Source organism: Malaya genurostris, chromosome 2 (assembly GCF_030247185.1).
Source record: "Malaya genurostris strain Urasoe2022 chromosome 2, Malgen_1.1, whole genome shotgun sequence".
Classification (NCBI taxonomy): domain Eukaryota; kingdom Metazoa; phylum Arthropoda; class Insecta; order Diptera; family Culicidae; genus Malaya; species Malaya genurostris.
Genome location: NC_080571.1, coordinates 265,444,621 through 265,470,700, shown reverse-complemented (window position 1 = coordinate 265,470,700; position 26,080 = coordinate 265,444,621). Strand labels below are relative to the sequence as shown.

The 26,080-nt window shown below is 37.8% G+C and overlaps 1 protein-coding gene across 1 annotated transcript in view; it reads right to left on the bottom strand.

Annotated features, from left to right (window-relative positions):
• LOC131429858 (mucin-5AC) overlaps nt 1-26,080 on the bottom strand; it is a 209,220-nt gene that overhangs the window by 9,152 nt on the left and 173,988 nt on the right. Inside the window, exon 3 of the mRNA XM_058594270.1 lies at nt 1,190-1,532. Within this exon, the coding sequence (XP_058450253.1) occupies nt 1,190-1,532 (343 nt within the window). The remainder of the gene's footprint in view (nt 1-1,189; nt 1,533-26,080) is intronic.

Sequence of the window (26,080 nt, the reverse complement as noted above, 5' to 3'; positions counted from 1 at the left end):
AACAGATTTCATGTGAAATCAGCAATATAACATATTAAACCACATACATATTATTAGGACTAGTACCTGCAGTCGAATTCTAAAAATTCTATTCATGGATATGAACGCTTTGCAACCGTGGGCTTGGTCATCATTTATTCAGTCAGTTTTAAATTTTAAGTCAGTTAAGGTGGCACGCTGATCATGATGTACTATTCCCATTTTTTTTATTACGTTTGGAGCATATGATTATCGATTATAATTGTGCTTACTTATTTTCTATTCCTGGCTCGTGAATGACAGGGTCATCGACACGGACATTTCAAATCATTCAAATAAAGAGCAAAATAAATCCCAACGCTCAATTTACTTGCCGCTTTTCATCCATCAACCTTGTAAGCATAAAGAACATCACATTGGGGGACACAAATTTCCATGTGATACGAAATTATGATAAACAATAAAATCATTCCTTTCCCTTTTAACCGAAATGAATTTTGCATCACCTCGTCTTGTATGACATTCCGGCAGACAAATAAAACCTGACACAGAACCATCAATCTAGCCCATCTACCGGTAGCTTTTTCCGTGGTCATAACGTGTTGAGTTCATGGTTCATTCGAAGCAAATGTATAAGAAGGATCTGGCGATATGTCACGGATCCACCCGGTGGCTCGTTTCATTGCTCCATTAAAGGCATGCCATTTTTATAACCGCAGAACAAACCGGGACAAGAAGCGTCAATAACCGACTATGACGAGCGTCGGTTGCTGCTGCTGTTGTTGCGCTGGTCGAGTGGACCCCGAGTGAGCGGAAGGATCTTCCAAGGAACGGCGATGAAGCATATTTTTAGACCTTTGCTAAGCACGTAAGATAAATCATTTGTCACTCCAATAAAACTCGCAAGGGCAGGCTGTTATTTATGAAAGCACAACTTTTTTCTTCCGCCTCACCAGAGAAGCCAAAATGGTTTTCGTTTAATGACTTTTTGGAGAATCGTGCCGCCGGAAGAACACGGTCAAGACAGTGGCAATTTGTATGGCAACATGTGGTGTCCGACTTGGAACTGCGGTAGCGTGGATGACACTGAAGCTGTAACAATATCAATTTTCTCTGTCAAAAAGGAAACCTTGCCAGTTGTGTGCTACTGACTGTGTGCTGCTCGGTAGAGGAAAGAAAAAAAAATAGAACTAAAGAAAATGATACTCACAATCGCTGAGATCCGTCTTGAATGCGCTCAAATAGAACGCGAGCCCAGCTACGCAGAGTATGGCAAGGACCACGATAAAAGCTGCCGACAATAGCAGCACGGGGACCGATCTGAAGTTGTTCTGCTTTTTGCCGTACATTGACGAGGACAGATTCCGATTGTCGCGCCATAAACCCCAGGATGTGTACCCGTAATGGCTACTAAGACTCATATCCGTCGGGTAGGAATACTTGCTCATGTGGGTGTAGGGGGCTCCACTACCGCCGCCACCACCGCCACCTCCTCCTCCTCCCATCAGGGTCGATCGCCGACCCATGGTGTTGTGGTAGGAGTACTCCGCCGCCTGTAAGTGAAAAAAAGAAAGACAGACAAAAAAAGAACGCGTTAAACGTAGTGAATGAAAAGATGACATTACAGGAATGCGGTATCATCACGAGCTCTCCAGGCTACACTTTAGTTCGCATCGGGGTTGGAGTTAATGGCCGTGTCGAACAAATTCACAGCTATTTAGTTTGCAATGACAATGCACGTAGAAGTAGTTGATTCCAAGTGCGGGGGAAAGTCTTCTTAAAACAATTATTCAAAAGTGTTCCTTTTGGAATGCTTCTTCAGAAAATTCTACTTATTCTTAATAGCGAACAAAAAGTGCTTAAATTAATTATATTGAGGAAAGCGATCCTTTCTCAAGAAGAAAAAGCCATCTATCAAAAAGCGATCTAACAAACTAGCTCCGATTTGTGGAACTGCACCATCAATTAAAATTGAGCTACCCTAAATAGTATGAAAATTCTATGTAAGTATAGACCGATTTTCCAAAACTCAATGTCAAGACACAAAAAAATCTAAATTTCAAATTTGAAAAAAAAACGTGCTTAATCCACCTAGCAGTGAGATGATACCTTTTTTTATCAATCCGCATGTGTTTAAGTTTTCATGACATTATTCTAATGTCCGTCGTTTTAAGTGGCAATTTGAGATTTTAATCACTCATTACTCTGTAATGTCGAAACTGCAAACCGCATCGAATTTGAATCTAAAAGTGTAACAATCGATTAAACATTCCATGATATGTCGAAGTAATTTCCTCTTTAGTGTTTAGGGTAATTCAAGGTACTTCCAGAGCCGGTATTCAGGAACCAGCATAACCCAAACCGAATCGTATGGCCATATGACGAATAAATTGGAATATTTTTGAGTAAAACTTTAAATCTTTTCGGGATTTTCATCTTCTATATCGCTTTGAATTTTCAAAATTCATCATCCTACAATTCCAGAATCGGAAGTCAGAATTGGATAAAATTGGATTTATTTTAATTTGAACTTTTGTTTCTGAAATTCGATTTGGCTTTTTTTTGAGAAAACGATTAAGCTTTGCGAAACGATTCGATACTGGAACCGGAACTCGAAATTCGGTGTAGCTGAAGTCAGACAAATTCACCTGAGTAGCTGTATAGTTTACATTTGTTTCAAAATGTTTGAAAATCAATGTAGACATCTTCGAGGAATCGTAGTGCGAATCAAATTTTTGGGTGCCTTCTGAAACGAAAACTGAATACAACCAAAAATGAAATAAGTTTGTTTGGTTATCGACTATCCAAATCTGCTAACCCGATAAACCTGATTAATTCATGTGAAATAGACATTTTTATACTAATCACCCTGTATCTCCGAAACCGGAAGTTGGACCTGACTGAACAACAAGATGTTTTATAGAATCTTAAAACTTTTCATTTGAATCTTAGATGATTCTTATATTTCATTTGAATCTTAGATCGGTTCAGCCTATCTACGAGAAAAATGTGTTACACAATTTTAATTTCGTTTCACATATCATCCTGTAGTTCCGGAACCAGAGGTCGGAACCAAATATAATTCAGGAACTTTGTTTGGGAGCATACGACTTTTCGTATGAATCTGAAATTGTAGAAATTTGCCGAAAAAATTGAGTGAAATTAATTGCCACACACGCATTTGCTGATCTCGACGAACTGATTCGTATGGTATATGGATGTTATGTTTTTCCAGCATTTATTGCTGTAAGTAGTTTAAAACAATGTAATTAAAAAAAATCGGCCATCATCTGGTTTATATATGTCACATTCGAACGATTATGTTTCCAAAAACGAGACGTGCTAAAATCGGTCCGAGGCTAAATGTCATGTAAAAGGATGCTGTACACAGTCTTTTTGGTACTTAGAAACAATTGTATGTAACAGTATAAAAAATCGTGTTTTCCGTTGCTCCCAAGCATTTCATTGTCATACAGCGCTCAAAACTCCTACTGCTGGAATAGGGGGAAAAGTGGCTTACACAAAAATTTCGATATCTCCGTTAAAAATGGAAGGATTTTAACAATCTATGGCTTGTTGGATAGGTATTACCGTGCGGAGTCTAAGTCTGAAAATATATTCTGTTTTCAAGGTCAAATGTGACAGATACTGTAAAAACTTCGTATAACTCAAAAAGACATCCGATCTCAAAACCATTCAATAGCGTTCTGGGTGACGGGGAGAACTTTCATTTGCGACTAGTTTGATCAAAATCGGTCCGGCCAACACACACACACACACACACACACACACACACACACACACACACACACACACACACACACACACACACACACACACACACACACACACACACACACACACACACACACACACACACACACACACACACACACACACACACACACACACACACACACACACACACACACACACACACACACGGACATTTGCTCAGTTCGCCGAGCTGAATCGATTGGTATATGACATTCGCCCCCCCCGGGCCTCGGAAAATTTTTCTAAAGTTTGAGCGAATTCTATACCTATTTTTTATATTTATAAAAAAAGGCAAAACACGTTTTTGGTGTCTTCAGCAATACGTAGGGATACGTAGGTTGCTACTTAACAGTTCGGCTGAAAAGTTCGTATCGTTTAATAGAAACACACATTTTTTTGCCAAAATTCGTTTTTATTATTCAACATAATTGCCATCAGAGGCGATACAGCGATTATAGCGATCTTCCAACTTTTCGATACCATTTTTGTAGTACGATTTGTCCTTTGCCTCGAAATAGGCCTCAGTTTCAGCGATTACCTCTTCATTGCTTCTAAATTTTTTATCAGCGAGCATTCTCTTGAGGTCTGAGAACAGGAAAAAGTCACTTGGAGCCAAATCTGGAGAATACGGTGGATGAGGGAGCAATTCGAAGCCCAATTCGTTTAATTTCAGCAAAACCATCGACTTGTGACATTGTGATTGTGAGCTCACGCGGCACCCATTTTGCACAAAGCTTTCTCATATCCAAATATTCGTGAATAATATGTCCAACACGTTCCTTTGATATCTTTAGGGTGTCAGCTATCTTGATCAACTTCACTCTACGGTCATTGAAAATCATTTTGTGGATTTTTTTCACGTTTTCATCGGTAACAGCCTCTTTTGGACGTCCACTGCGTTCATCGTCTTCGGTGCTCATATGACCAGTACGAAATTTTGCAAACTACTTACGAATTGTTGCTTCGCCCGGTGCAGAGTCTGGATAACACTCATCAAGCCATTTTTTGCTATCGGCGGCACTTTTTTTTATCAAAAAGTAGTGTTTCATCAACACACGAAATTCCTTTTTTCCCATTTTTTTCACAATAACAAAAGTAGCTTCACTCAAAATGCAATATCTCACAAACTAATAATCAGACAGCTGTCAAATTTATACACGTATCTTTTGAAGGTTGGTACTAACTGAAAATGGTATGGATTTAATTCTAGTGGCGCCCTCTCATAGAAACGATACGAACTTTTCAGCCGATCTGTTATTTATTTAGCCTTGGCAACACTAATCTCGTTTTCGCTTGAGAAAACTGAAACTGACCCAGGGTAGTTTCATCAAATAAAAGCTTTTCGCGAAACTGTGTTAGGTTCGCATTTAGCAACGGGGGTTCGAGCAAACCTGATATAAAAACCGGGTTCGAAACTGACTCGATTTTCAGTTCAACAACGTTGAAACTAGGTTCGAAACTAGCTTCAAACAAACGGTTTGACAGCAGTTAGGGTGGAAACTGGGTCAGGTTTGGCATCAAGCGAAAACGCCATAAGTGTTATCCGGTGGATTAGGTGTTTGACATTTTAAACCATTACCATCTTCAGAACATTCTGTCATTTGAGCACTATTTGTTTTGTTCACAGTGAGTTGAAAATTTTACCGCAGAAAAGAGATTTGAATTAAATCGTGAACATTTTAGTGCAACGATTTATTACGATATTCATCTTGGATTATCAAGACAAGAGTGCTTCAATCAACTTAGTTCAACTTTTGGCAGTGTAGCACTATCCTATGCGACTAAAACTAGGTATTACGCTTTAGAAGATCGTAAAACCGTCAATTCTGATTGGTGGACCACCCTTTATTTGCCAGAATTTTTCCGTGAAATAATGAAGAAACGCAAAACGCAAAATCATTCTTCATCACGATAATGCAAGCCCTCACACATCGGCACAAATCTCCAAATAACTAGGGGAACGTGCCACTTGAGCCAATTAGTTCTTTTTACGTTTCGTCTTTGACTCATCAGTGCAGAGCAGTTTAAATTGAACTGCTTAGTGCTAAACTCGGCAGTTCAATTTGAACCGCTAAGCACACGTAAAGTTTCTGCTATTTACAGAACACTTTTTGTTTTGCAACGGAGTGCAATGTTATTTCTGACGTGCCGAACGAAAACGTGTTTTCGACTATTTCTGGCCGATGCAGGTTTGGTCATTTAGGGGTTAGCCAAATAAGCAGAAGCAGAAGGATAAGGTTAGCAGAAACTTTACGTCTGCTTAGCGGTTCAAATTGAACTGCCAAGTTTAGCACTAAGCAGTTCAATTTGAACTGCTCTGCACTGATGAGTCAAAGACGAAACGTAGAAATAATAAAAACGGTTATGTGCCCTAGCACAAAATTTGGCTAACCCCTAAATGACAATTAGTTCTGATTCTGGCACCTGACGACTTCTATTTGTTCCCTTTCGTGGAGAATGAACTTCGTGAAGAGAAATTTAATAGTTCTGAAGAAGCTGTGGAAGCGTTCAAAACCATATTTTGGGAGTACCTCAAGAAGAGTGGACAAAATGTTATTAAAATTGTATTTTGAAAAACAATTAAACCATTTCTGATCAAATATAATACTGTTTTTTTAATTTTAATACTAAATGCATAATTAACAACTCTCGTAGAAGAAGTTATAGAATTTTCTTTTTTCATTTAATGGATTTATGTATTTTGGGACGAAAGTGATATTTTTGGTAGTATACCATTCTACCATTGATTTCGAGTAGTGGCAAGAAGCAAGATCTAGCCAGTATACAACAGGAGCCTTGTGGCTTCGAATCATGGGTAGAAGTCGTTTTTGTAAACATTCCTTGATGTATATTTCGCTGTTCATTGAAGCATTGGTGATAAAGGGTTTCGAAATCTTACCGCAGCTACAAATTGATTGCTAGACCATAGCTTTCTTACCAAATTTTTCGACTTCAATCGATGTCTCGGACTGGTTTAACACTTGCCCTTCTCGCACCGTATAATATTGTGGTCCCGTCAAGGATTTGTAATCGAGTTTCACGTAAGTTTTCGTCGTCCATGATTATGCAGTTCAAATTTTCAGCAAGAATCGTATTGTACAGCTTTCGAATCCTCGGCCTGATCGATGCTTCTTGTTTCGGACTACGTTTTTGTTCTTTCTGCTTCTTATAGGTTCGAATAATGCATTTTCGTTTTTTAGCACGAAGAACATTTGGCTTCGAAGTGCCCTCTTTTTTGGCCACATCCCGAACTGAAACCTCCTTCTTTTGCTCGAACGCCTTCAGTATACTTTAATCCAACTGAGGGTTAGCAGGACCTTTTTTTCGACCCGTTTTCGGTTTATCCTCAAAGGTGTTATCCTCACCGAACGGCTTTTTCACTTACTCCTTCCATTTTTGCTATCTTTCTCAGTGACAGTCCGCGTTCTGTGCACCATTTGTACACAATTTTTCCACGTTGTTCTGCTGAAAGTCCACGTATTTCGAAACAAACTAATGAAAACGAATAAACAACTGCACAAGTGGTTAGAGAAGAGTGTAAACAACCGGACGTAGCCATAAAAATTGACAGATTCTGAACCATTGCGAAATGACAGCGGTTTTTGGTTGCGTTCATACTTTCTGGGACAGTCTTTATTTAGTTTTTTTAAGGTTTAATATTTCGATGGAGGATCAAGAATTCAGTTCATGAATTTAGGTTCAAAATTCTAGAACTGAACTCATTTTCACAATTCAGGATCCAAATTTAATTCTAGAACTGAATACTGAACTTGAATTTCGAACCGGATTTAAAGCACTGAATCCAGTTCCAGAACCCAAGTTCCTGAATTCAATTCCAGCACGCTTAATCTGAATAAGGGTAATGTACTCAGAAACTGAAATCAGGAGGTAAATTCAGGTTCTAACACTGACTTTCAAAATTCTGGTTTAGATCGAAAATATTGGATACGAATTCTTAACTCAAATTAGGGCACTAAATTTAGTTCGAAATCTAGTCAAGGAACCAGTTCCAAAAATCTAGCTCCAAAATTTAGAAGTAGGATTCAGTTTCGGAGTCAAAGTTTTAACTTTTGAATCCGTATTCTGGAACTAAATTCTGAAACTAAGTTCAAAAACTACGTTCTAAAATCACAATTAGGTCACAAATTCAGGTGGACTTTGGTTCCAAAATCCTATTCAAATGAGGCTTCAGAAGCGAATTATAGCGAAACCTAAACGTTTGAAGCTTCATACCACACAGAAGATCTGATTTGGCTGCTGCTGATTAAAGGTGACTCGCTTCGTCTGAGACTACCTCAAAACTGTCGTCCGGGTGCGAACAAGGCAAGCAAGCATGATGAGTTTTTCTCATTGCTTCCAAAAGTTGTAGAAAATTTTCTTTTTGAGTTGTTTTTCAATCACAAATTTCTGATCATATTTCCTTTAGCTTGTAGAAAAAATTATTTTGTTGGGTTGAGTACAACAAGAGATATTCACGGTTAATTTCTACCCATTCTGGTGCAGGGTAAATTTTGAAAAGGCGCCCCATAGTAAAGTAAGTCGTATTCACGACGAAAAGTTTTTTAGTTCTATTTTTGAATTTAGAATATAGGACAACTATGCGTCGAACGGCATAATACAACAGCTCAATCGCAATCAGCTAAATTTCATTAACGCTAGAGCTATCAATAATAAATGACCAACAGTTCATCATTCCGCATTCAATTTTATTTGAATTTCTGAGAACTGAGATTTTGGAAGTCACAAAAACATGCCAACAACGGCGATAGAAACCAAGTAATCAAATATATGAGCAACAACAGAACATTGATCAACAGGAAATTGATTATTGTTCAGTTTCACAAACCAGAACATATAAGCTTGACTAATATATTCAGGTTAGTTTAAAATATTTCAATCTCTTTTCAACAATTTTAAACCATGTCGAAGTCACTCAAATATGCATCATTTTTCATCCGTCATTTTCAAATAAGCAAGCCATCCAATATGCACTTTTCCCGTTATTATATTTGACGTGGGACTGTCCACTTATGGCAAGTTATAGCTTTTACCGGAAAATATAATAAAACCATCAATCCAGAGCATTTAATATCATCCTCATTCCCGATAGTTGGTTGGCATCCTGTTCGTTGTGAGGGTAAAAGTTTTTCAATTACCCTCTGCTGCACCTGTCAACCATCCCGTGCCTCCTACTACCTTTCTACACCATAACAAAACAGTCTCTCACATATTCTCACTGCACACCACAAACATCCGGATAATAGATTCAGCGTACGCTCCATCTCCGTCCGAAAAACTGAATTAGTACTTATTTTCACCGCAAAACCACCCGTGGGGGAAGCTGCTTTGTCTGTAGGTGGTCCGAAACGGAGATGCAACGGAGGGCATTTTCTCGTACGATTCGTCCGTAATGTATAATTGATCAGTCCAGTGAAGCGGGTAGCATTTGCGATAATGTGATGTGGTGTTTGGCATCCTGCAGCTGATAGCGAAACTAACGTCTCACAATCGGTCCCGGGTACCGGACAGGGTATTGCAACATGCAACCTCAATACAATTGTGTTTAAAGGATAACATTTGTTCTGAAAACGGACTACAATTCTAGCCTCTCCTTTGTCTTCCCTTCTGGGCCCCTCACCGAAATGTAGTAAATGCTGTTACGCGTCTGGTGATGGAAAACAGAAGTTTTACGGGCAACCGAGGGAAATCCTCATTCCCCGTACGGATGCCGGTTTAAGTGCCGGTGGGAACTGAGAAATGCATGCTATCTTGTACGACCGTAAGCACTAAGGTTGTTATGTTTCCGTACAGCAGTAGGAGCTTTGTGTATTCCGGTAACGAAATGGAACAGCAAATCGACACTCACACACAGATTTCAACCACAACTTTTGGCTGCTTTGCATGTTCTCCGATCGAAGAAATTCACAGTCTAGTATGAAATGCTTGCTTTGTCACTGAGCACGAGTGGACAGTTGTGTTTTGCTGGTCTGGCTCCGAAGTATAATTCACTAAAATATTTGTTATTTTGAATTGAAAGGTCAACATATGATCTACGGCACAATGTGCTCAAAAGGTGCTTGCACAATCAAGATGCATTCGTTACGTGTTCCATTTCTAATAAACGTATTAGGGCTTAGATCTAATCAAAATCTTTTTTCGGAAACATGTTCTTGATTGTGTTGATTGATGATTAGTGCACCTGTTCGCAATCAAAAACAAAAACCCGAGCCAACCGAAGCGATGATTTTTCCTCTCTCGAAGTTCCAATCAAATATTCAAAGCTCTATTTTCGAAGCTCAAGATAATCAAACCACTGCCCGCAAATTCGTTGCTTGGTGACCGTCCGAGAGACTTGCCATCCTGCGTGTCTGCCTGTATGTACAGATATAATTGGAGCAATTTGTGCAATTTGAAATCCTGCAAGGGATTGACTGGGAAGGTGAGAGTTGTGTGCAGTCTAGGTTAGTAGAACGCTTCACTAAGATGTCGGTGCAATGTTTGCTGAAAATCAATCTTGACTGTTTGCACAGGAAGAGATTAAATTACGAACGTGGTAGAGAATATTACCACCACCGAGGTAGAGCATAAACAATTTGAACCAAACAGTCAGTGTGTATGTGAGTGTTGAGCTCTACTGGGAGATTAGCGTTCTGTACTTCATCGGATGTCATAGTTTCGATAGACTAAAGCGGGTCGATGAAGGACTTACTTTGGCAGCCAATGCTTTCCTTTGGTTAGCTTTACAATTCAACCAAAAATATTGCCCTACTGTGAGCACTTCGACTTAGAGCTTATTCAATTCTACTTTTTCAGATTCATGAAGTTAAATGTTGAGCAATTTGGATGCACAAATGAGTGGTGTTTTAAACAGTGGCCCTTATTACCGGTGTCACTACACGATGGAAATCAAGTAAAGTGAATGTAGGTCCTTATTACGGAAGTCGCTTCTGAGACAAAAGTAATTACTTGAATGAATTTGATTTCATTATGAACATCACGCCACCAACATTTTGTTGAAAAAAATAGTTTTTTCCACCACAGTTATCACTTCACTATGCGTGATACCGGTAATAGGTAAAATCAAGTGAAGTGACATGTAAGTGAAGTGAATGTGAAAGTGGAAGTGAGAACGATAATAAGGGCCAGTGTGACGCAAAAAAAACAAGAAAATGATAATGTGAATCTAGTAGTAATCAAAACCGCATAAAAAAATTTATTTGCTAACCACGCGCCCCCATAATAGCTACAATAAAGGAGGCGCATAGTCTTTTGTTTGACTGCATCAAGCTTAAAATGTCTGCAACCATATTAGTTATCGGCAGGTTTCGAAGGGAAGATTAAGCTTTTAATCTAACTTTTCATAATCTGTTTATCGGGACTTAGAAGCTTTACTTTTGAACGTAAAGGCGAATTTTACGCCAACCCGAACAAATATTGGCAGCACCCTCTCAGATTTAAAAAAAAACTCTCTATACCTGAAGACTTTGTCCCAAAAAGCCACTTAGCATACTTTGTTTTTTTCCAAAATTAATCGAGACTGTCTTATGAAAACGGCCCAACATTTTCCATCATTTTTTATGACTATGACTATAGTTGAATAATGACAAATCCCACAAAAAATGTAAATTAGTCAAGTTCTCGAATAAAAGCATGGAAAAAATCTTAATCGACTCCTACAACGAAAAAAATGATTTTAAAAATTTAAAGTTCATGATAGGTAATTGTGTAATTCAAGCCGGGAATTTTTAAAGGAAAAATCGTTGTTCGAGAAAAACTTTTCCTTGCCCAAACTAATTATATGCCCAGTGTCATAATCATCTCAAAATCCAGTGGAATTAAATTTGTGTGGAGATTTCATAGGTTTCACAACTGAGCAATTTTAGAAATCAACAGTAGAAAACATGGCAAAATGAGAATCGACCTTCCCGATTTGGATGAAACTTTGCACATGGCTCCAGTATGACAAACCATAAGTTTTGAACCCAGTAAGAGGTCAATCTGACTCACGACTGATTTTTAAAAAGGGTGTATATATTTTTGCATTTCAAAAAATTGCCTTTTTCGAATCGTTGTAACTCGGAAACCCTTAATTTTACAAAAATGGCGTTCAGGAAGAAGTTGTAGGGAATCGATCGGGCACTCTAAAAAAATATATACTGAAAAAAAATTTTTATTTTTTTCTCAATAATTACAAAATAATCCGAAAAAGTTAAATAAAAAAAAATCAGGGTTTTATTTTTGTGATAATTTTTATTTTAAAGCTGTTATTATCAGGTGTACAACTATGCTTCCGCCGTTTTCCGATAGGTGGCTGTATCGGCTGAGGCTGGTCAAAATACATAGATGATAATGCCTTTAAAGTGAGTGTGTACAGTGCCTTACGAATTGTCATCGCCGTTTCAGTGATAGTTGTTCTTGTTTTCGTATTATTCACGCTCGAAAATGTCTGTTTATGTGCCCAATTCTCGCCATTTGCAGGAAGTTTTACTTTTCTGTTACAATTCGAAAAAAATGCAGCTAAAGCGCATCGTATGCTCTCAGAAACTTTCGGTGATGTTGCTCTGAGTAAAAGAACGTATCGGGAGTGGTTTCATCGTTTTAAAAATGGTGATTTCGATGTCGAAGACAAACATGGTGGTGGAAGAGAAAAAACCTTCAAAGATGAACAACTAGAAGCATTGCTTGATGAAGATTCGTGCCAAACCCAAGAAGAGCTTGCCGAATCGTTGGGAGTGAGTCAGCAAGCCACTTCAAAACGTCTCAAGGCCCTGGGTATGATTCAGAAAGAAGGAAACTGGGTGCCGTACGAGTTGAAACCGAGGGACATCGAGCGCCGTCTATTTGTATGTGAGCAACTGCTTCAAAGACAAAATCGTAAGGGGTTTTTACATCGAATCGTAACCGGTGGTTCGATACGATAATCCTAAACGCAGAAAATCATGGGGAAAGCCCGGGCATGCTACTGCGTCGAAGGCAACACCGAATATTTACGGCGCTAAGGTGTTGATTTGTATTTTGGTGGGATCAGCTCGGTGTGATTTACTACGAGCTCCGAGTGAAACCATCACAGGAGATCGCTACCGAACGCAACTGATGCGCCTTAGTCGCGCGCTAAAAAAAACGGCAACAATATCAAGAGCGACATGACACAGTCATCCTTCAATACGACAATGCTCGGCCTCACGTCGCAAAAGTGGTCAAAAAGTACATGGAAACGTTGAAATGGGAAGTCTTGCTCCACACGCCGTATTCCCCAGATGTCGCCCCTTCTGACATCCACCTATTCCGTTCGATGGCACACGGCCGGGCAGATCGACATTTTCAATCCATCGAAAAGTTGGAAAAATGGATTGCTTCAAGGATAGCGTCAAAAGAGGACTCCGTTTTTCGAGCCGGGATCCGAAATTGCCGGAAAGATGGGAGAAAGTTGTCGCTAGCGACGGACAATACTTTCAATAAAACATCTGTAAGCACTTTTTCGCAATGAAGCTATCAATTTTGGAAAAAACGGCGGACGCAAAGTTGTACACCTGATAAAACCTACAGATTGATGGCTATCCCATCCGTGCCTTTTGAAAAATGAAGAAGTTACAGCTAAAACAGTTTACGGGCGCATGCAAATGATCAAGTTCTTCCCGTTGTAATTCAGAAACCGTTAATCGTACAAAAATGACGTCCAGGAAGAAGTTCTAGTTAATCAATGGGGCACTCTAAAAAAATATACACTGAAAAAAAATTGTTTTTTTTTGTCTCAATAATTTCAAAATGAACCAAAAAAATAAATTAAAAAAAATCAGGGTTTCGATTTTTTTGATAATTTTTATTTTAAAGCTCTTATTAAAACCTACAGATTGATGGCTATCCCATCAGTGCCTTTTGAAAAATGAAGAAGTTACAGCTAAAACAATTTACAGATATATTCGAAATTTCAAGTTCTCGTTGAAAGATAATCATTTAAACAGTAGACCTAACGTAACTACGTCAAAACGAATAAACACATGTAGAATCAAAGAGGTGTGCCAGACTACCAACGTATGTACCGGCGAATTGCTTACCTAAATTCTACCTGTTTCACATATAAATAGCTATGCATCGTAGTTTAGTTTTTTTATATTCGTCACCGTTTCTGAGAAAATCAGATTTGAAGCGTGAAAATAGTCCTTTAAATCACCCTCAGCCCTTAATATACCTAATGATAAAAAAAGAACCGGAATTTTTATTTTAAAATTCCCGCGCTTGTCCAATCGGTAAACTTTTTTTCTCTCAACGTTGGCAACACTTTTATACACATTCTGTCAAATTTTGACGCATATCGTATGATTAGTTTTTGTTTGGCGTCTATACAAAGAAGTTGAAAAATTTTCGTGAGGCGATTTTTATAATGGATGAAAATTTAGAACAACGTGCGTGCATCAAATTTTGTGTTGCAAATGGATTTGAGATGTTCCGAAACGTTTAAAATGTTAGAAAAGGCCTTTGGTGAATCGTGTCTAGAAAAAACACAGGCATACGAGTGGTATAAACGCTTCAAAGGTGGTCGTACAAGCTTGGATCATGATGAGATCTCTGGCCGCCCAACAACATCTGTTACTGAAGAAAACATTGAATCGACGAAGCAAATCGTGTTGCAAAATCGTTCTGTATCGATTAGAGAGATTGCTGTGTTGTTGGGCATCTCTTATGGATCAGCCGAACACATTTTAACTGATGCACAGTGGTTCAAAAGCGCAATTTCACGCTCTTAATTGATAACTCATAGGAACGTGGTTTTTGAGGAACAGTATCTTTAGCAAGGTTGCTCAGAATGATAGACGCCATTTTTTGGCAAATTTTATTGATGTGACTAATCCCCCTAAAAGTGAGATAAAAATATTATTTTAGTTTAGAGCCAACATAGGGGCTAAGTTACTTCGACAAAGTTATTCAGAAAGATATTTCAAACAAATTTGATGAAGGTACTATTCCCGTAACTTGAGTGTAATTCATGATATAATGCATTTTCTGAAAAGGGTGTCCTGAAACCAGTTTTTGTAAGAAAACACATATATTTTCAATTTATATGATTTTTTCAGGTTATACAAAGTTTTTCATCATTAAAAACTACACAACTTTCTCAAACATACTATGCTGCTATCATTTCAGTTTAATGAAATAGAGCAAATTTAAATGTTTTTTTTATGAAATTCTAACTTGTCTATCATCAAAAGGCGCAGAATGGTGCAGATGAGACTACTTACATATTAAACTACTTCGAAAGAGCTTTCATACCATGGTTGAATTACTCGTCTGCGATCGTCTGTAGGCGAGATATGTTCTTTTCAAATATCCTTGTCCTTGACATTTGCAATGATAAGGTTCACTTCTTGTCAGATCAGATTTCAGTATATATTCATTACTATGGTACTTGCCACAAAATATGATATTTTTGCACATCGAAGTCTATAAACTGAATAGTTTAGTAACTGTTTTGTTACGGCTTATAAAAAAGCAATCATCAAATCGAATTAAGTTATGTCATCTTCTGGTAGAGAAAATAATGATCAATACGTATTTTTTAGTTATTTATTTTTATTTTATGATAGCTGACAATGTTTTTAATTAGCTAAAAGGCTCTTAGGATCGTCCGACAGATTCTTTTTGGACTGTTTTGGCCATTCACGAATATTTGTAACCAAAGGATCCGATGAAACTAATAACCAATTCATGGGATCCAGATTCGTAAGTTATCTGTATTGCTCGCGTGTATAATACTCTTGAGATCTATATGAAAGAAACTTCTTAATCATTGTGAACAGTACAATATAGCAAGCGTTTATTGATCTCCACTTCAATTGATGAATAGAGGATATTTATCCGCAGAGCTTTTCTATAGAAAAACTTACCAAAAAATGACATAACGTAATTCGACATGATGATTGCCTTTTTTCAAAGTCGTGGCTTCTTATCTTACTTTCAAAAAACGTCTGTAATGATTACTTAACTTTTCTATTTGTAGACTTCGATGTCCATAAAAATCCATTAATTGTGAGAGTTACCATGGTAACGAATATATCCTATAGTCTGGGCTGATATACAATGAACCTTATCATTGCAAATGTCAAGGACAAGGATATTTGAAAAGAACATATCTCGCCTGCAGACGATCGCAGACGAGTAATTCAACCACGGTAAGAAAGCTCTTTCGAAGTAGTTTAATATGTAAGTAGTCTCATCTGCACCTTTCTGCGCCTTTTGATGATAGACAAGTTGAAATTTTGCCATAAAAAACATGAAAAATTGCTCTATTTCATTAAACTGAAATGATAGCAGCATAGTATGTTTGAGAAAGTTGCAATGTAGTTGCAGTGTAGTTTTTAATGATGAAAAACTTTGTATAACATGAAAAATTCATATAAATTGAAAATATATGTGTTTTCTTTCAAAAACTGGTTTTAGGACACCCTTTTCAGAAAATGCATTATATCATGAATTACACTCAAGTTACGGGAATAGTACATTCATCAAATTTGTTTGAAATATCTTTCTGAACAACTTTGTCGAAGTAACTTAGCCCCTGTGTTGGCTCTAAACTAAAATAATATTTTTATCTCACTTTTAGGGGGATTAGTCACATAAATAAAATTTGCCAAAAGATGGCGTCTATCATTCTGAGCAACTTTGCTGAAGATACTGTACCTCAAAAACCACGTTCCTATGAGTTATCAATTAAGAGCGTGAAATTGCGCTTTTGAACCACTGTGCGTTGGTTGTGTCGCAGTTTTTGGCCAAAAACTCAACCAATATCATCAACCAAGCACCGAACATGACCAGACATGGCTCGTGTGACTTTTTCCTTTTCTCCAGACTCAAATTGCCGTTGCGGGGAACGTGTTTTGAGACCATAGAGACCATAAAAGAGAATTCGCTGCGTGAACTGAAGGCCATACCGTCGGCGGCCTATAAAACTTGTATGGAAAATTGGATCAAGCGTTGGCATGCATGTATTGCCGCAGGAGGAGAGTACTTTGAAGGCGATAATAAAGAAATTTATTAAAAATTGAAATTTTGCGTTTTTTAATTTCCGGTTCTTTTTTGATCATAAGGTATCTAGCACTACTGCTGCTAGTGGTGGTAACATGATTTTGCTTTCTTTTATTATGCTATAGTGGTTGTTTGATGTCTTCACAAAAGTAACTCAACTTAGTATGAATTTTTTTTTTTAAATGACAAACCATGTTCCAAAATTCATTTGGAATATTCTACAATATTTTAGAAAAATTCAAATCCAATAATTTTGCTGAAGATATAAACTCCTTATCTTTTATAATTTAGAAGATATAGACGATAATATTTGATGCAAACAAAAACATAATTTACATAACTTTTTGTGTCTTTACAGTAAGATTTGAAGCATGGTTTGTCACTGAAAAAGAATCTTTATTCTAAGCAGAGTCAAACAAATCAGATCAACCGTTATATCATAATCAAACAAAGCAAAATCATGTTATCACCACTAGCAGCAGTGGTGCTAGATATATTAAGAGATGAGCCATTGGTCGGACCTTGTGTCGGGTTTACTTTAATAACTTTTTCTACAAATATCCGATTGTTTGTGGTCTTCGAAGGTTTTCCTCCTCGATAAATTTCCTACGAAAATAACACATGCACTGATTTTTAGAGTTCGTAGGTTTATCTTCAGCCGATTTTCTGAAAAAAGTGAATTTCTCCACACTAAATCCCATACAAACTTACCCCGGGCGCACAAAAATAGGTTCTCCATTCGAACGAATCTACTCGTCAAATTCGTTCTGAAAATACTTATATTGCAAGGGTTTTCAAAGAATATCAATGAACTGGAAGTCGCCACCTTAAGCATACCCGAACAGCCGCTTCCGGATATATTTAGTCACGAACGCTGCTGTTCGAGACACGTGCATTGCGAATAGAAATAAAGCTGCATGGAATTAATCCAATCAACAAAGCATTCCCCCGATCCGGACAATTCTACGACGAGCACATCCTAAAAATTCAAAACCATTCGTTCTGTCCCCAGTCAACGTTAAATGTGCCCCCGAGGTCGTACTTGGCCCATCGAACAATTTACTTCGGGTTCGAAAGCGACTCGTCCCGGCTTAGGAGATCCGATAACCGTATTAGCTTCGCCATCGCATCTCCGGCTGCGATCGTTCCGGAGTTTCATCTTACTTTCGAAACTGTTTTGCCAACACACGAAATTTCATTTGGAAATCCTTTTTCAGTTATCGTTGTCGACAGTCGATGATAGACCCATCGAAAAATCCTACCAAAAATCTAATATGCGGAATCTGAATTCAGTCGGTTGTGTGTTCGTTCGCTGGTCTAACCGTGTTCGTTCGTTTGATTCAACTGGTACCCAGAAAACAGCAGCCGAGTTTTTGCACAATTCTCACAATTAGGCGATAAAACTTTCCGGTTCGGCTACCCACCGAAATGGAGCCGATTGATACATCTTTCCCCAAAGTACGATTTAAAAATTCAACAGTACCGGTGAAATGCTTTATTGAATATAATGATGCAAAAAGCGGGCTGGCGAAAACCACTCCGAGCAGAAGGTAGAGATAGCTAGCAGAAAAAGGTCAGTTAGCTCGGAAAAATAATATTTCAAACAACACCCGGGGGAACGTGCGAAAACCGAGAACCGGTAATTTGAACGTATTGATAAATGTGCGTACTGCGAAAGTTTCTGGAAATTCTGGCAATGTTTGGAAGAAAATATTGGTCGCCATTTGTTGTAACTATGATTGTCGGAAAACCCAGTTCGTACAGTTTCCATTACAATTCATAAATTGATTGAAAATTGTTCGTCGAACACCTGTATTCAGTTGCCCTCGAAAAAAAGTGTTCCTTCATTTCGTGGTAGTGAATGAATGTTTGGCAGACTGCCAACAACCGACCGAACAAAAAAAGCGTTCGGGTGCGGCATGCAGCCAGGATACTCCATTCACGGCACCTAGCACCTATAGTCGAAATTGGGAGAGGGAAAAAACTCTCTCGTCTAGCTAAACTGACATACGGCTTTCTGAACCTTCCGACCCTGCACCACCTATGCCACAAGCCCCCACTTAAGCTGTTCCGAATCGTGTGCGGGTGAGTTTGGTTATGTATATCACAAGCAATAGCAGATGTGCTACTGTATGGTTTTACGAACCCAGATAAAAAAGTTCGATCCAGTTCCGATTTTATTTTTAAATCGCACTGCCATTCGTGTGACGACTGGTTGACGACGACTGAAATACGGGTCGGGGACGACTACGAAACGGATGCTGACATATGTTTTATGAATCAAGCCGATTTCTGCTTGGAAGTTGACGTGGAAGTTGAAGTTTATTTCCGAATTTCCGAATTTAAAAATTCGTAAGAAATTGACAAAACTGACTCGGAAGTCTTGTGGCATGGTTGTTTGCATGCATTTGAAAACCAACATTGTCATTTGATTGCAAACGATGCAATGAGAAGATCTACTGATGAAAGTTATGGACTTTGTCAAACGTTGTTAAGGTATTTGAAAATTTGTTTGAAACCAAAACCAGGTTATTTCAAACAAATTTATATTCAAGAACATGCAAAATAGTGTGATTTTAAAATTACATGGCTTGAATTCGAATGAAATAAAAAAAAACAAAAGACCTATTGCAACAGCGCGACTTGAACCGAGGAACACTAGATCACAAGCACATCGATTACTCGATTGAACCACAGAAGCACATATCTGTTCGTTGAATAATAAATTTATTATAAACCCATACAGCGTCATTTGCGTACCGAGTGCAAATTTCGCTCGGAGCGTGTAAAATTCTGTGCGAGTGTAATATTGCGTCATTTGAAAAATTAAGTAGTTGTGAATTGTATCATTTGTAGAATTATGTCACCAGTAAAATCTATAAAAAAAATTTGGTGTAGAAAAACCTATTTGCCTATTCAGATGCACTAGGTAGCTGAATGCAAATTACAGTCGGAATCTCTCCGCAATTTTTTTTCTGTGTAAAAGGGTAATCATTGGCACGGTATTTTTCTATGGAAAATGATAGGCAACTGTTCGTAGTCAAACAACTTTATTGCACTGAAAGCATTTTTTTGTGAACGGGGAAAAGCTCAATCCAGTGAAATTTTTCAGATTTCTTCCTTAAATAAACATGAACTATCTCTGAACTTATTCTATCTCAAATAAACTAACTCCTTACTCGGAGTATTTCACGGCCTTACTGGTGTCCATTCTATGTTAAATGAGCCATGCCGGTTTTTTTGTTGATAAGATGATATCCGTATCTCTTTGATGGCACTGATTGAATCGTGTGAAGAGTTGCTAGAGAGCGTTTTTTGATACGGTAAAAGCCATCCTTGGATGCAGTTAAAAAAGAACTTGTTTTGTCAAATGATGCAAAATTCCAATTGTCATGACTTTATGTCGGATTTGACTTAATTTTCATCCGGCCTGCTGGCGACTGTATGAACTTATATGTGTTCGCTATCAGTATTTTTGTTTTTATTTCAATGAATTTCATGTGGAATTTTACAATCACCCATAGTATTGCATTGATTGTAAATTTGCATGAGCTGCGACGCCCCATTTATGTGCATCTTGGAAGATGTGAAATCACAGGGTATTTTCGAACTGTTTAAAGTTGCATCAAATATTACCACCAACGCTTAAAAAAAATATATTTCCTGCAGGCGCGTATTCAGAATTTTTTTCGGGGGGGTGTTTCAGAACATGTTGATCAATTTCTATACAAATGGAAATATTTATGTAATTACTTGAAAAATTTTTGGTTATAAAGCCGTTTGTTGAAAATCGTTCATTTTATAATTGACTTAAATATTTAGAGAGAAGAGTATTCATAACATAATTTTTTGAGTTTCGGAGGGGGTTTGAACCCCTAAAACACCACCCTGTATACGCGCCTGATTTCTTGATTTACACAGTAGCGATCATTTACCAATCATCATCTCAATTAGTAGTAGCAATTGCATTGCTACTTCAGTTAGTATTCCTTATGATTTGACAAAAAATATCGTCTAGATTAAATACCAAAGTAGTATCTCTAGTATTTTGAATTCAATGGAAGAGCTCCCTCCACTTGAAGAATATGACTTCCTCATTTGTTCGATTCTGGAGGTAGCAAAACAATCCCAAACTAAACGTTTTCCTGGGCCTACGACAGAAGGCCTCCCAACCCCTGGTGGGACAGAGAGTGCTCAGAGGCTAAACTCTCAAAACAAAATGCTTGCAAGACGTTTCTAAAACGGGGGGGAGAAACTCCTCAAAATTTTTAAAAATATATGGTTTTAGAAACCAAGTACAAGAGCATACTTCGAGCCAAAAAATGTAGCTATTGGAGGCATTTCGTCGAAGGTTTGTCAAGAGAAACCTCAATGAGCACTCTTTGGAACACGGAGAGACGAATGAGGAATCGTAACGTGGGCAATGAGAGTGAGGAATACTTGAACCGATGGATATTTGACTTTGCTAGGAAAGTTTGCCCAGATTCTGTTCCTATGCAGAGCATTACTCGGGAATCTCCTTCAAATAATGGTTTTTATAATAGCCCCTTTTCAATGATGGAATTTTCTATAGAACTTTTGTCTTGTAACAATAACGCTCCTGGGTTGGACAGAATTAAATTCATCTTGGTGAAGAATCTGCCCGACCTCGCAAAAAGACGTTTGTTGGAATTGTTCAACAAGTTTCTTAAGCAAAACATTGTTCCTGACTGGAGGCAAGTGAAAATTATCGCCATTTAAAAGTCGGGTAAACCAGCTTCCAATCACAACTTATATAGACCCATTGCAATGCTGTCCTGTATCAGAAAATTGTTCGAAATTATTCTACGACGTCTCGACTTGGGTCGAGACGAACGGCTTGTTGTCAGATACTCAGTTCGAATTCTGTAGAAATAAAAGGACAAATGATTGCCTTGCATTGCTTTCGTCTCACATCCAAATTGCCTTCACTCAAAAACAACAAACGGCATCTGTATTTTTGGACATAAAAGGAGCATTTGATTCAGTTTCCATTGATGTTATATCAGACAAGCTCCACCAACATGGGCTTCCAGCGGTTATAAATAATTATTTGCAAAACCTTTTGTCAGAAAAGCACATGTACTTTTCATATGGCGATTTAGCATCATTCAGAATTAGCTACATGGGTCTCCCGCAAGGCTCATGTCTTAGTCCGCTCCTCTATAATTTTTACGTGAATGACATTGACAGCTGTCTAGTAACCTCCTGCACACTAAGACAATTGGCAGATGATGGCGTGATTTCAGTTACTGGACCCAAAGCTATTGATCTGCAAAAACCATTGCAAGATACCTTAGATAACTTGTCCGTTTGGGCTGTTCATTTGGGTATCGAATTCTCTGCGGAGTAAACAGATCCTGTCGTCTTTTCAAGAAAGCATGATTCCGCGCAGCTTAAGCTTCAGAGGCTACTGGGTTTGGTATATTCAACAATTATGTTTCGGTCTCATTTAGGCTTCAAGAACCTGCATCTGTTTATATAGCAGAGTTAGCAGCAGTTCATTATAGTTTGAGTGTAATCGTCACATTATCTCCAAACCATTATTTTCTCATCACAGATAGTCTGAGTGCAATTGAAGCCATTCGCTCAAACGCTGCTGGCAAAAATGAACCGTTTTTCTTGGGCAAAATATAACAGTGTCTGAACGACATATTGAATAATAATTATCAAATCACAATAGTTTGGGTCCCGGCTCATTGCTCCATTCCAGGCAATGAAAGAGCCGATATATTAGCCAAATGTGATGCTTTTGAGGGTGAAATTTATGAGCGACCGATTGCTTTCAACGAACTATATAGCGCATCTCGCCAATGAACACTTGCCAGCTGGCAAGCTTCTTGGGATAGAGATGATCTGGGTCGATGGATGCACTCAATTATTCCAAAAATATCGACAAAGGCATGGTTCAGGGGACTGGATGTGAGTAGGGATCTCATTCGTATGATGTCCAGACTCATGTCCAATCACTACACGTTAGACGCACATCTTCTTCGAAATGGGCTCTCCGAGACTAATCATTGTGCTTGTGGCGAAGGTTATCGGGAGATTGATCATGTCGTTTGGACATGCGTGGAGTATCGTGGTGTCAGATCTCAACTAATAAATTCTTTGCGTATTCAAGGTAGACTATCCAATGTCCCAGTTCCGAGACATTCTTGCTTGTCGTGACCTTCCATACATGAAACTTCTTTATCATTTCATTAAGAAAATTGGAGTTTCAATTTAATAAAGGCCCCTTTTAAGACTTAGTTCTGATTCCAGCTGCGTCCATGAGTTCAACCAATAGCTAAATTAGAATAGAAATTATGTAATGATACAACCAAACTCGAAATACTTTATGAAATTATCAATAAAATGTCTGAAAATAACAGCTTATTTTATAATTTATAGAAGTTAATCGTTTGGTTCAAATAATATTTCCGAGTAGATTTCATAATTAATGGCGAATTACCTAAGATGATATTTAAGTAATAAGAGGAATATGTTTTAATAAATTTAAATCGTTGTGACTATTTTAGAATTATATTAGGATAAGAATTTTATGTAAAATGTAAAAATTTTATGCTACAGCGAAGAAAAACTTATGTAAACTGATTTAAGAAATAAACGTATTTATGGAGAAAAAAACGCTTTGAAAAATAAATCAAGAATCAATTAAGTTTCTTAATTGGAGAATATACATTTATGGATGAATGAGAAAATTTGATTTTCTGACAACATTTTCATCAAATCGATGATTCGGTTTTTGCTACGCGATCGGAGTAATTATCCGCAGTAGTGTAAAATTTCATCTCATTCAATTGAAATCAAACGTGGCACACACAGCCGATCACTTTGCTTCAAAGCCTAGTTTACTAGTTAACCATCGTCAGTGATCTCTTGAAATAACAAAAAATGAATGAATAAGAGAGCGCCTTTCAAATGAGTTTCATGTAAATATTTGAATTTGTTCAACATAATAGAACAAGTCAGTCATGATAGCTAAAATATCAATTACAAAATAAACGAAAATTAATTTTTCCCTCTTTCGGTTTTCATTTTTAATACCTTGGAACACAATAAATTCAAACAGTCGAAAATTGTCGATTGGCACTTACTGGTGATAATTGAAAAATCAAATGAGATCCGCCCCCCTCTTTTCATAATTATGACCGGAGAGAATTTCTGTCATCGAGCTGATGTTCATGAGTATTCTTTCGAACTTGCTCACTACCAACAGGTAAGACATTGAAAAAACGTAAACTACTTGGCACTTGCACCTGAACAAGAAAAACTTCAATTGATTAGGCGCAGTTGTTCAGCTAACAGCAGATGAATTCTGACAGATTCTGGGATATACGGACAGTGAATGACCATAAATTTCATTTCAAGCAAATAATTTTCATTTGAAAATGAAATGCGCTTGGATTGTCCATGCCTCTTGTATTGATAATAATATTAGGTTTTATACGAACATGACATAACTTCACAAAATAAACAGTATGAACTTTTTTTGACAGCCGCCAGTGGTTTGTTTACAGTTTCAAGTTTTTCAGAGGCTCATGGTTCGAATTTAAAAATTGCAAGTCACCTAACACTAAACAGATTTATACAAATATCGCTCCTTGATGCTGGGCAGTTACTGAACGATAGCAGTAAAGAAGAGCATTCCAAATTTGATAGTAGACTTCAAGTTTCCAAACGTTTTCCTTTATTAGAATAAAAATAACTCAATATCATGTATCCAGTGGAGATTGTGTCCGAATAACTCGCGTTATATACCCTTTCTTAATAGCAAGTTGAGAATGAAAGTGACGCTAATAACTAAACAACAGTGGAACTTCATTCAACTATTGAATACCTGCTTGAAATGATAAAAAAATATGAGGAAATAATGTTCGAAGACTAACTTCACTTCTTACTAATTTAATTTCAATAAAAGAAAGTTTGGTAATTCCAATTGAAACAATTTTGAAAAGAGCACACCTCCAAACCACCACTCAACTGTTCGCAGCAAGCGACGTATTCAGATACAAACAGGACATTTGCGCTCAGGTTTGTGCACGAGTCCGATGTTCAAGCTTGTGCCCTGCGCTTATGTACAAACTTGGGCACAATTGAGTGTGTACAAAATTAAACATAGGGGGCGGTGTTCAAGTGTGTGCAAAAACTTTCGTGCGCATCGTGTACATTTGCACCTTGAAGACTGCTCTTTAAAATTGAAGACAAACACTAGAAAAGCTCCAAAGTGCAAATGACAGTTTCTCTTTGTTTACTCTCTACGCAAAATGGTTCACAGCCTAAATGCACGAAAATTTTATTTTTGAAAATCGATTTTGAGACCGCGTAACATCGGAAATCCGCGTAGAGAAAAAAACAAAAAATTGAACAATTTTTTTAGTCCCAATTGTCTTAGAAATGCATGAAACTTCGAGATCGGGTGTATCTAATTTTTCAGTGTCGGAGAGTTGACTTGAAAAAAATCGGGAAAACGCCTATCTCGACTTGGAAATCCGCGTAAAAACAACTGCGAACAATTTGAGTTGGGAAAATATGCGCTACGTTCCTTTACTAACGACCGGTTTGTTTCCACATAGTGTAGTTGGTGCAACCGTCCGTGACGAAGCATTCTGTTTGGGCTTTTGTTGCTTAAAAGTACTTAACTTCTAAAACTATTTCAAACCTTTTCAGCTAAAATCAGTGCAGCTTACACAGCAATTCTAGAATCACTTTTTCCCAACATCAGACCCGTCACTAGCAACAACAAAAAGAAATCAAATACTCGGCACGGTCGTTTCGAAAAGGTAGATTAGAGCATCTGTATTCGTCAGATATGCGGAACGGTAGCGCATTGCATTGGCATTGCAAACAACAGGGCAGCACTGACATAACAACGGCATGCTGCAGCATTCCGATATTCTGTTCGTGTATAGGAACTATTTTCCATCAATCTAATGCCAAAGCTATTAGCGGTATTGGCGTGACCTGAGAGCAACGCCGGTCGGTTAGCTAGTGTGTGTATCTGCATGTGTTGGAAGGAACGTTCAATGTAAGCCTAAAGCGAAATACAAACATTCGTTGATTCTGTTCGGTTTGGCCAAAAGGCTTTCCTTGCCGCAGTTGTGGTTCGAAATTTCTTTGTGACGGTGGCAGTCCGAAATCGATTTCAATCGTCCAAGCGCTACCGTATGTTCCAAGAAAATGCCAAATAACATTGGTAGATCAAACCAGTATTTCCGATCCACGATATATTTATGAGTGCCATCTTTAAATTCTTTGATTATGAAAACAAAACTGTTCCAAA